This window comes from Cupressus sempervirens, chromosome 8, assembly GCF_028749045.1.
Source record: "Cupressus sempervirens isolate cs-2001-9-10 chromosome 8, ASM2874904v1, whole genome shotgun sequence".
Taxonomy (NCBI): Eukaryota; Viridiplantae; Streptophyta; class Pinopsida; order Cupressales; family Cupressaceae; genus Cupressus; species Cupressus sempervirens.
In genome coordinates, this window is record NC_143125.1 from 382,698,734 (window position 1) to 382,711,301 (window position 12,568).

The following is a 12,568-nucleotide window of genomic DNA, read 5'->3' on the forward strand; positions in this document are numbered from 1 at the left end:
TGCCAATTCCTTCTACCATTGTTCAATTTACAGTGTTTCTTCATGCGACTTCAGCTCAGTTTGAGCAATTCACGACTGAACTTACACATAGTACTCCTATTGCTATAGCCATTTAGATTGAGGTGCTTGCTATTGTCACTATTGTAATGCAAGGCAATTCAAAGTTAACTATGGTGAGTTCTGCTTCAATCAATGCATCTTCTTTTAGTCTTCCTCCATGGTTGAGCACTGTCATGGAGAAGAGAAAGAAAGGAGAAATTCCGCCTGAGGAATCTGACAGGCAGGTGACCAAGCTAAGGGTTTCGTAGAATAAGAAAGCTAAGACAGTTTCTCGAGTTGTGGGTTGTGAAAATCACATTATGTATGCTGAAGTGGTTGAACCACTTATGGAGAAATCTATTGAAGACATGCAACTTGCTGAATATAGAATTACAAGAGTTGATTATAGAACTAATAGTAATGCTAGGATGCTAATTGCTCAGTTGAGGGCTGGATGACATCATCTCAGATGTGAGATTGGTAGATGAGAGAAGCCTAAAGAGGAGTGGGAAGTTTTGTAAAAAAGGGGTGGTTCAGTGGGAATGCCACTTTCTTACTAAGTGCAAGGCATATGAGGATATTCGGGCCCAATATAGGGTCATCCTAGGAGATGGCATAAGCTTAGATAGTTTGTTCAATGATGATAAGATACGATAGGTTGTTGGTTTAATTGTCAAGATTTACAGGATTAGTGCTTTTGATCTATGGTCCCTTAGACGTCATTAAAATCCTTCATTCATTCAAATAGGCCAGGATGAGTTATCGAGAAGATGCATGTGAGGCCGTTAATTTGTTAGCTCGGAAAGATGAACTATAAAATATGAAGAGAAAACTTGAAGAGGAGAATGCACGTCTCTTGGGGATCATTGAGGAAATGAAGAAGTCTTCTTAAGGTTCTTGCTATGACTTCTCTTGCAGATTCACCGCCAGCATCAAATGAATCTCATGATTCACCCCTAAACATGGCTATGGATGCATTTTCTACCGAGCATCCATCACTGTAATGAATACATTTGCAAGCTTGAAGTGTTCATTAGATGAACTGTAGAGCAAAAAGGAAATTTCCATCAAGGAAATTTTAGAGGCAGCCAACACATATTGAAGGATCATAATGGTTGTTGAGCACACCAGTGAGCTCGATGCCGACGTTGTGCATAATTCACTCTAGAAATTTGCAAAGATTGTTTAGTCTGTATGAACATTTCAATTTTTGATATGCTTTAAGTAGAATAGTTGTATGAAAGCTACATGTAAAGAGCATGTATATTTTAAATACAAGAGAACATGTACTTGTATAACCAACTCATATAGTTAAGTTGCAATCAGATCAGGCATGCAACTTTGAAATAAGTCAAAGTAGTTGAAGTCGTTTCACTTTTTCCTCCACCTTTTTGTCTTCATTTTTCCTACATAAAGGAGAGAGCTCATTGTAGATAATCATCTTTTGCCTTATAGTAGAAGGTCGGGCTTGTGACTAGAAGGCTTTGTATTTCTTGTCGAAAATCTTTGAAGTGAATAAAGAAGCAAGTTTTTCCCAAACTTTGTGTTGTGATACTTGGAATTAATCTTGTCTCTTACATTGCATTGATCATTTCATCTTTGTTACTCCTTGTGAAGAATTTTAGTATTTAGTGTTGATTTTGAAGGACTTCAAGCTTTCATAAACGAGATTGATATTGTTTGATAGTGGCTGCTGTATATGAGCAATGTTAGTATGCTAATAGAAACTAAATTTAAATAAAACTTCTACAAACTAAACAAAATTCATAAACTTCAAGATAGACTAAGATGAGCTCTCAATTGAGAATATGAGCCATTAATGGGCTCTCTCAATAAGAAGCTCTCTTGTTGAGTAGCTTTGTCTAAATAGATAGGATGTATGCTCAAGCTTTATGCTTCAAAAAGGGCTTCAAATGGAGTTCGAATTTGGGTGTGAGTGTATGGTTTTGATGTAAAATGGCTTCTTAAAATGACATTATGACTTTACTTCATGGATTGTATTAAAATGGCTTGGGAGAGGATTCCTTAAATAGGCAAAAGGCTTGAGGGATGGAGGGCTAAGATGTAAGGATGAGAAAAAGCTCATGGAGGGCTCAGATTGCATGAGAGGAGAGCACATGGATTGTGCTTCCTTATAGCCAATCAGGGAGTGACACATGTCACAGGGTGAGAGGATGGAGGAAAGGGGAAGGATGAGTCAACAAAGGAGGCTCAAGGGATAAAATCTTCATAAAGACCCTCATAATGACTTGTAAGAGCAATAAAAGGGCTTGGAAGAGTCATTTATGGCCTAGTGGGCTTCATAAAGTTTTATAGGTGAGATATTTTGAGGAAGATGAGAGCAATTTCGACTTGGGCTTGATTAGGAGGGTTTTAAGCTTGCTTAGGATTGTGCAAATGATTAGAGGATGGATTATGATGGTTTAGGATTAGCTTAGGGATAGGCAAGTGGATGGCATTTAATGAGGGTGGGTGAAAGGGGAGCTATTTGTTAACTTTGGCTTGGGTTAGTAAGTCTTAACCCATTTTTAAGGAATGTTACAAGGTTAGGAGGGGATTAGGATTAGGTTTAAAGACATCTTCTAGAAGAGTCTAGACTTTGGATGAGGATAAAGACTTTCTAGAATAGTCTAGAATTTCCTAGGATGAGGATGAAGACTTTCTAGAAGAGTCTAGAACTTCTTAGGATGAGGATAAATTAGATTTTTAGGAAATAAATAAAGTTTTATTTATTTTAAGGGTTTGGGTTGAGGAGATATTTATTAAAACTTTTTTAATAAACATGAGGATTAATATTTAATCTTAATTAAATATTTTGAGTTGGGATTAGGGGTAGGAAATGATGGGATTAACCTTTAATTAAAATTAAAGAAGGATTAGAAGAGGTTAGTGGTCTTAAGGAAATTGGCCAAGTTTTGGGCAAAAAATAAATTTTTTATTTATTTTGGGTTTTTTGGTCAATTTATTAATTAAATAATTAATAAATAAGGAAATAATGTTTAAATAAGATTTAAACATTTTTTGGGAGGGATTCCTTAATTAAATATTTTTAATTAAGATAAAGGGATTTAATGGCATAAAAATAAATAAATAAATTAAATAATTAATTAATTAATAAATGATGATGTCATCAAGAATTTTTCAGAAAATAAAAATACTTTATTTTCTAAAGGTTTTTAGGTGTCTACAGCTGCAAGTACTAAGATTTATAGACTTCAAGCTTTACTTCTTCGCATATTATTTCATATCTAAATAGTTGAGAAAAGACTTTGAGATTTTTTAGCTGTTTGTTCTTTTGTTTCAAGAAGATTGCTTGTAGGAGACTTTGGGTTCTTGCTATTAATCACACAAGTTAACTTATAACTGCTGTCTTAAGTTTGTTCTGATGTCAACTTTTAAGTCACCTGTATTACCATAGTAGTAAATTCCGTTTGTTAAATTGTAAGTAGTTGTTGTTAGTATAAGATTATTCCTGAAAGAAGAGGAATTGATCCCTTGAACCACCTATTTGTTAATTTCAGTTAGGTCTCTATTGTAGCCACCTACGGTAAGAAGGGAGCCTCCCTTATTGCTGAGAGGAGAGATTTATCTCACTACATTGTTGCCTAAAATTCTCATTTTGTAAGTTGTGGTTACATTGCCTTACAAAATATTTAGCGAACAGAAAGATAAAGGAGCTCAAAAGATTGATTTTCAGAGGGATTTTGACACATTCGTCTAAAAGAGTGGATAGAGGATTTGTTTCAGTTGATCTTTGAATATCTTGATCATATCAGATTCAAAGGGAGTCTAACACTTCATCAAAGACAGCTTTGGTTGAGGCGCTCAGATGATTGATTTTCAGAGGGAGTTCAAAAGTCCTTGTGCATTTCAGAGGGAGTTCAAAATTCCTTGTGCACGAGGGCATGACTTAATGGGCCTACCCCCTATGTACAATATGTGGAAGTGACGACTTCCAAATGATTATCACTTTGCATTGTAGAAGTTATTGAAAGATGACGATCTTATAATAACTTAATTTTCTATTATGATAGATATATCTTACGATGTCTATGCAATTCATGATAGATTATGCTTTGCATGGTGGATGTTTATATTGTACGCATTATGAGAATGTTATACAAATTGATGTTCTAGAGGCCATGACATAGAGTATTTTGTGAATATCATGCGACTTGATGTTCTGGAGGCCATTACTTAGAGTATTTGGTGAATATCATGTGTTGATATTTTGGAAGACCAATACTCATGATATCATATGTGATATCAAACCTTATTTGAGTACTTGGTGAATATCATGTATTGATATTCTGGAAGACGAGTACTCATGATATTAAATGTGATATCAAAATGGTAGATATCTTCTAATCAAAGATATCCTTAAAATTTGCCCTTCCTAATATTACCAATGGTGTAATATATGTCTTGCGTTTATCCTTCCTAGCTAAAAAGGAGTGTTAATGTGTGGTAGCTTTTGTTGGATATACTTATATATATAATTATATATGAGATAAAAGTCTATTGTTAAATGAGAGAAATTAATATAATAGTGATATATATATATATATATATATATATATATATATATATATATATATATGATTAAATTTGTTATCATATTAATTATCTTATTGACAAATAGACAAATAGATGAACATGTTTCTTCATGGCTTATTCTCAAATTTAAATAAGAGATTGCTGTCATATGGAAAACACATACCGAGAAGGCAGTGCTATTACATCTGCAAGCGATCCTCGTAAAATAACAAGTCAGGAGTTCAAGGAAGTGGTAATTTGGAAACTTGCAAGTTCAGCTTAGAAGCTACACATACATAAAGGTTTGAGGAAAATTGATGGAGTTCTACCTTGTGTGTGTTCTGTTTGAAGAATGACATATACATGTTTCAGGATGTTTTTAGTTTGTTGTATTTTCAGTGATGCAAGTTTTGGAGGGTGCTAGAATAAAATAGTTTTTTTTTAAAGATAAGGGTTATTATTGTGATAAAGCCATCTTGGTGATAAAGGTTTTCTTTCCAATCTTTTATTTTATTTTCTTTTTGGAGAATCATATAATATTTTTCCACTTGGGTGGTTTCTTGTCTATCTCTAAACAACGAGATGAAACTCTTTTTAATAATCATTATAGTTATTTAATAGGATATTAAAATTTTGTGTTCTAGTAATTTTTACAGTACTCAGCACCCATGTGTGTCTCAATACTCATTCTCGAAGGTTGGTCATTTGGCTGGCAAAAGCTGCTAAATTTGCAAAGTGGCATTTCTAACTTTTCTCAATAGTTTCAAGAGACTTTCTTGACAACTATTACATTTTGCATGCGATGGACAACTTCCAAGTTTTCCAATGTACAAGTTTTCCCATTACTGAATCTCTTTTAAAGAATTCATCTTGTCCTTGTCAGCATCTGAACTTCATGCATGGTTAGGTGCAGATTCATAGTGAACTTCAAGCATATTTTCATCTCCTTTTGCCTTCTTCTTATTAGTATCACTTGTTTTGTTTAATTTTATTCCTTTGCATGCAAAGATTTATTTTTTTAACTTAAATCCAAACTGACAGAAGTGTAATAAACACAAAATTTATGTGCCTAATTATTGTGTTGTTTGACAGCCAAAAATGGAAGCAGCTGATTCAATCAACAGGCCGATCATTCATATTTTCTACCTCCCCTTCCTGTTCCAGCAGTTGCTGCTGCTCATGGTAACTTGTTCTTGAGGGTTTCTTATTTTTTGAAGCATTTCGTTTCTTCAGGCAGAGCATGTGCAAACTGCATGGCACATTGAGAACCATTTAAAAAAAATTATGTCTTTCCTTCTTATACTACGAAGAGTAAATGTTGCATTAGAAAAGTGAACGTACAAATCTAATCTGTAAAACAATCTTAATATTCCATTTACACGGCAGAAAAATGATGTGGCAGAGTGCATATGTTTTGAATTTCATGGTTTTCAACAGGGAAAAACATGGGAAAATAGAGTAAGTAAAAAATATAAAAATTGCACATAATTTTTATTTTTATTTCATGCCAGATATTCTGTGTAGAGATCAAAATCAAAACAAAGATTATTTGAATAAATTATGAAATTGGTAACTATGATGAAAATTTCAATGAAGCCTTCAATTTTCAACACCATTAAAGTTTTCAACTCCAATATTATTTTTAGGGCACCCCTATAACTGAACAAATTGTGATCTGTTGTTGATCTTAAGTGTGATGAGAATGTAAATATCAATAATAAGATGGATTAAGGAAAAGAGAAACAACAGATACAGTGGTCAAGTCCAACTCTCTGGGATGAACCTGCTCCTTTGATGTTGAACCTGGACCAGTGATAGTGATTCCCAATTGTGTAATATGGAATTTGAAACTGAAACTTAAGTTTTTGGTCTCTAATTTCTGGTTGATGTTTCTAGGGCCTAAAAGTACCCAAAATGAATGCTCCAGCATGAGCAATAATTATAAATAGAACTCGGAAGTATATGGAGGAAAAGTAGAATCTTCAATTGATCAAAATAAGGGAGAATTCAGCAGACTCATTATTGTATTTGGAGGTTCCTGAAATGTCCCTTGGTAATTTAAGTTCAATTATTATTTAAATTAATCTCAAATCTTATATCCTAAGTTAAATTGACAAGGAAATGCATTGATTTCCATAAACATATGGTATAAGTAGGGATAATTATCCATTTGTATTATGTGTTAAGTACTTTAATTCATATGCAGTCTATATTTCTTGTTGCTAAGCTTGACCCGCATTACTTTGTTATAAGAAAAGAGGAGGTTTGAATACCCAAGGTGCTTAGAGACCAATTGATAGATCCCCTCAAAGTTTACAGATCCAAGCCCTTATCCTATCTTGGGACTATGCCTGCAAGGTGCTTAGGATCACTGATCCCTACCCTTTCTGTGGAGCTATCCTTTTGGGATTTAGACTGCCATTCCTTGAGTTGCTTCTGTCTTCCTTCTTCATCATTAAAGTAATAACAAAGATCTTAGCATTACTTCCTTTACTGTATTTATATATATTAGACAATGTAGGGATCCCCAATCCCTAATAGAATTCTGATATAAGAATATTACGTATCAGTATTTGCTCAGCTACATAATTGTGTAAATAATAATATTATGTAAATCAGTATCTAACATAGATGTGTAATAGTATAATCTGCTGTCATATGACAACGCTTACTAGCATTGCAGACAATGACTTCATTCTTCCTTAAAGAGTGCATGAAATATATTGATAGTTTCCCAATCTTCCATCTGATTGGTAATCGATCTATGATCCCATTTCCCTTATTCATCCCCCCAATTAACTGATATCTGAGATCTTATATTTTGCCAACTGAATGGTTGCAGCTCTTGCATAAAATAGAGAGATGTCCCTTCATATCAAACCATGTCTATTGATTTTTTCCCAATCGTCTTAATTACCACACACATCACTTCATATTAGTTGCTCTCGATTAAATATTCATGTTATTTATCGAACGTCAACCATCGCATGAATCTATACATGCATTCTTCTATATTATCACTCTTGGACATGGGTAACGTGTCCACATCTTTATTAGTTGCGAATCTTTGACACATTTCTTGATATTAAGACCTCTAAATGTTGGGTTTGAGTGATAGTTGAATTCTCCAATATGGATTCCACCCTGTGGTCTTACTATGTTGATGTGTTTATTGGATTTGATATTTCACTATATATCCTTGCTACTCGGCATTGTTCTTGTCATGACATGGAATTTGAACCACATGTTGGATTGGACTATAAATCTATTGCTAGTGATATAAATGTGGCTATGGATCAATGAACATTTCTTTCATAATGAATGTTTCATATTTATTGCCACTGTGTATGGTTACACTAGTTTACTATTTTCCAGGGTGGGAAACATCTATACGATGATTTCTATAGATTAGTCTAATTTAGACCGAAGTTTACCTGACCCATATTGTTTCCTATTTCTATCAAGAGGCTTTGTCATGCTTAGAGAATTCATAATTTTTCTATTAAATGGTAAATGTGATAGTAATTGCTCAATATATATTTTAATATTATTTGACACTTAGCTTGCAATTACCAAACACTTTCAATTGTAAATTCCAAGATATCAATTAATAACGAACTTAGTTTTTGTTGTTGTTCCAAAATATGTTCAAATGCTGCTTAACATGAATAAACACAAAATATCATGAGTTGTTTTAAGAGGGATAGGTACCAATAGCAAGAACATACAATGGAATTGCACGTTTTGCTTTGTAAGGAAGCTTGATTTACCCCAATCAGGGGTTAAGTCCTCAGCTCAACAATCATCATCCCTTTCTCCCCTCAAGGCACATGCTGATGTATGGACAAGGCTTGGGTTCCTTATTGAGGGACGCTAGATGTTGCGGTCCAACTCGTTAGGTGTGTTATGAATGACTCCTGATATTTGACGATTGTTCCCCTGCTTGTGTTAGCGTTTAGCTATAGAGATTTCCGCCATAGTTGTGCTATCAACAGAAATGAATCGTTGCTTGCAACAACTCCTTAAGAACCTCCTTTGCTCATGGTTTGGTCCAATAGCTATGCGTGATGTTTGGTCTCTTCACTATCGGCTCGTTCTCTGTGAATCAACCGGAAAACTCCTTATTACTCAGAAATGCTTCATTCAATCTATTACCATGTGTATCATCCACGATGCCTCTCTTCTTAAGTATGGATTCTTTAAATTCCTGACACTTCTATTTGATTGCATGACTTGACTATTTGGTCCTTTCTTCCATTAATAGTATCATCTTTCGATTGTTCCTTGTTCGAGCCAACAAGACCAAAATTTCCTACAATGTTGTTCAATAACAAGATCACTTCCTTCTTCCATTTGCAACTTATGGCTAATTGTTCCCAATACCAAAAAAACTCATTCTTTCTCGCTATGACTGTGTCTCCCCCTATGTGCCTTCAAAGTAACTTTTGATGAGCCACTCCTATTCACATAAAATTTGCTACAACTGTTTGTCATTGTACTTTTGCCAAACTTCCAAAAATCACCATTCCGAGTATGTATCTAAATACCAAGAATAGTGTGCTTTTTGTGACATTGACCCTATCACCACAATAGCCAGGCCAATGAGTACCTTGCAATCTGCCTCGTGTTTCCTTTGCTACTCTGAGAGCGTCTTCCAGATCTGAAAATAACACTTCTGTAGAATATCACCTTAGTATTCTTTGTAATTTTGTGTCACCAACTGCAATTCTTCCCCCCCTGAAATGATTTCAAACTTCCCTATATCTGTGCTCAGGTAATGCACAAGGCCTCTTGTTTTCCAGGCCATGTGCTAACAATTGCCTTTGTATTCCTCTTTTTTCTAAGTTGCCAATTCAGATTTAGGGACGGATTTGGGTTCGAGTTCAAGTTCGTGCCTTCAAGCAAATTTTTTTTCCCATTTGGGTTTGTGGGTGGGTTCGTGAGTGTCTATATGTATATATATATATCTATATATAGATGTATATATGTATATATATGCATTATATAAACAAAAAAAAGAGAAACGTGCATAATTACAAAATTAAGTCATTTCACAGTTGAATATATGTTGCTTGATCATTGATCAATGCCAAATGTCAAAGATAAACATTAAATACTTGCTCATAAATCTATCTTCATGATTGTAAAGAAAATCATACATTGAATTAATAAATTGCAAAACATAGACTAGCTCATCACATAATAAGGTTTGAAACATAATTATAAATGACTAGTGCTTAGTATTTTATCAATGATGATAGTATCAAATGTCTTTTAAAGGTCAAATGGGTCATAAAAAAATGGGGGATCAATGACTTTATCCCCGTCTGCAACTATATTTAGATCCTCATCATTGGAACCCAATTTGATTCCACTAGTCCCAGATGTTGCCATATCATCCTCCTCAACATGAGAGATCAGATGAGTGAAATGGTTTTTATTAGGTTCCTTCTAAGGTTATATAAAAATATATATTTTTAAAAATACTATTTAAAATTGTTTTATTGCACATTTTGGACCCTACTGCCCCGGGTCCTCCGAGGTTCGCCCTAGCACAGACTCGGGCAAACATACAGTTCAAAATCCAAATCCGTAGTGAACCTAGAGGCAAATCTAGACCTACATGGACTCAAAGCCGAATGCGGGCGGTAGGGTCCAAACCCGGTAATGCAGCCTTTTTTGTTTTTCACGTATATGTTTACTTATTCACGTTAATCATCCAACTCCACTCATCATATATGCATTGATTTAATTTATTAAATGCTAAAGAGGCAAAAAGGCATTTAATAAATATTTATGTATGTTTTGCTTGGCAAGGTGAAAGGAGGACATTACAATTATTTATCTATTTATTACTTATTTATTAAATATTTCAATTCTATTCTGATTTATTGTTAAATTTCATTACTAGAAGGGGATATTACAACACCCAATATGAACAATAATTATAAATAGAAGTGGGAAGTATATAGAGGTAAAATATAATCTCGAATGATCAAAATAAGGGAGAATTCAATAGGCTTATTGTGTTAATTGGATGTTTCATAACTATCCATTCATCTAATGGATTAAAGTGTGGATTGCTATGAAACGTTAATTGGACAAACTAAACAAGGAAAGGAAGAAGACTCCTTATAAAGAGATTACAAACGATGTTTCTAAAAAGAGAAAAATGGAGAACTCAAACAACAAAAGAAAATTATTAAAACTATCTAATCTTATCTAAACAATTAACATGGCCATTATATAACATAATAAATTTAATGCTCTCCCATAATGGCTAGTCTACTAACTAACGAGATTGTCTCCTATATTTTACAAAGTAAGCTCAAAGACTTGATCAAAACGTTTGTAGTTTGATCATCAATTTGAATATACTGCAACATCATAGATTGATCTTCAAGGTTTTGTCAAATGAAGTGACAATGAAATTCTACATGCTTAGTTCGCTCGATTACTGACAAGCTTGAGCACCTCCCTTAAACGAATCTCATAAATTTAAAACAAATAAATTCATCCAATGATTTTCAGATTTCACTAGTAAAACCCTATTAAATAACCAGATAAATAGAAGATTCAAATATTTTTGCAATGAGTCTCCAACAGACACATTTTCAGCAATAATATTTCATTGAAGCTCTTCAACATGATGACAAAGAAGTCCAATCACAGAGACAATGACTATAACAATATTGGACAATAATAAAAATGAACCTAGAATACAATGTGTACACCTTCGCAATGTCTCTAATTGACAATGGGTTTCTGTCCCCTATCCAAGCTTGAGGTTTTCCATCCTCTCATCTTCTTAAAGATGAAGCTTTTGAAAATAACTCACCAAGAGAAAGAGAGTGAAATCCAAAACACAAAACCAAGTATACCCAAATGAATGAAGCTTTCTCCTTTTAATTCTCAAAGCTGTTTTTTCATCTTCTTCCCCTTTCGTCACCTAATAACTTTTTTTAAATATTTAAATGACTTAAAATAATCTACATCAAGCTTCATTTAGTTCACTTTAAAATATATTATGCATTTGAATTAATTTTCTCCAATGTCCCAAATTAGGGATATTACACATCCACATCCTAGCATCACACAAGCACATTGGTAACTTAGATATAAAACATTAGTTTGTGCATCCATTATAATAGAGAAATCTATCCCATTTGAGTTCACTTCATATACTCTACATAGTAGGGTAGTTTATAGCCTCTAATCTCAAGGGAGGATGAATGAGGTATCGATAGTGGCTATATCTCTAAACATCTATTTGAAAGTGAACATGTCACATGAACTGGGATTGCACGAGCAAAAATGAATTTAACTTTGGAAGACTATAGCTTCTCGTGCTTGAGCATTAAACATAGCTTGAGATGACTCTTGCTTGTTACCACCACCAACCTTCCTCTTTTCTCTTGTGCCAACATGACTTTTACGAGTAGTGTAGACAAAATAGGCATAGATGATTGTGCAGTTGCAAAAGGTATTGGCATGGCCATACCACCTTTCCTTATTTTGACCTTTGTGTCCAATTTATGACATGTAATCTTGTCCTCTTTTCTTGGTTCTGGACAAGCCTTAACTCCAAGGCATACGACACCCAAAAAATGAGACCTCACCCTTGTGCAAATGCCTCTAAAATCAGTCAAGCAAGCATGACAATCCCACACCCTACCATCCCCTATTTTTTTCCTCTTTTGATCCTTAGGTGTAACAAATTGGAGGAAATTTGTTTTCTTGTTGAAAGGCTCCTTTGCATATTTTTCCATGATTTTTGAAGGGCACTTAAATAAGTTGGGTTGCTGATTACTGCTAGCCTCAACACTTGCTCCTCGATTTCCAACACCCTCTTGATTCACTATGACTCTCACTACTACTATCATCCTCATTGCTGCCCATATTTTTCAGATTGAATGTAACCTTTAACTAAAATACCGCAAAAATTAAAAAGAGAATCAGACATTTCAAGTTTTAAGTTTTGAAAATGCTGAAA

At 34.0% G+C, this 12,568-nt stretch overlaps 1 protein-coding gene across 2 annotated transcripts in view; it reads left to right on the forward strand.

Moving 5' to 3' along the window:
* Positions 1-12,568, forward strand: part of LOC149542899 (8-amino-7-oxononanoate synthase-like) — a 195,827-nt gene that overhangs the window by 117,957 nt on the left and 65,302 nt on the right. For both annotated transcript variants that reach the window (XM_089797818.1, XM_089797819.1), the window contains one exon: positions 5,668-5,757. In XM_089797818.1, coding sequence (XP_089653944.1) covers positions 5,668-5,757 — 90 coding nt within the window. The remainder of the gene's footprint in view (positions 1-5,667; positions 5,758-12,568) is intronic.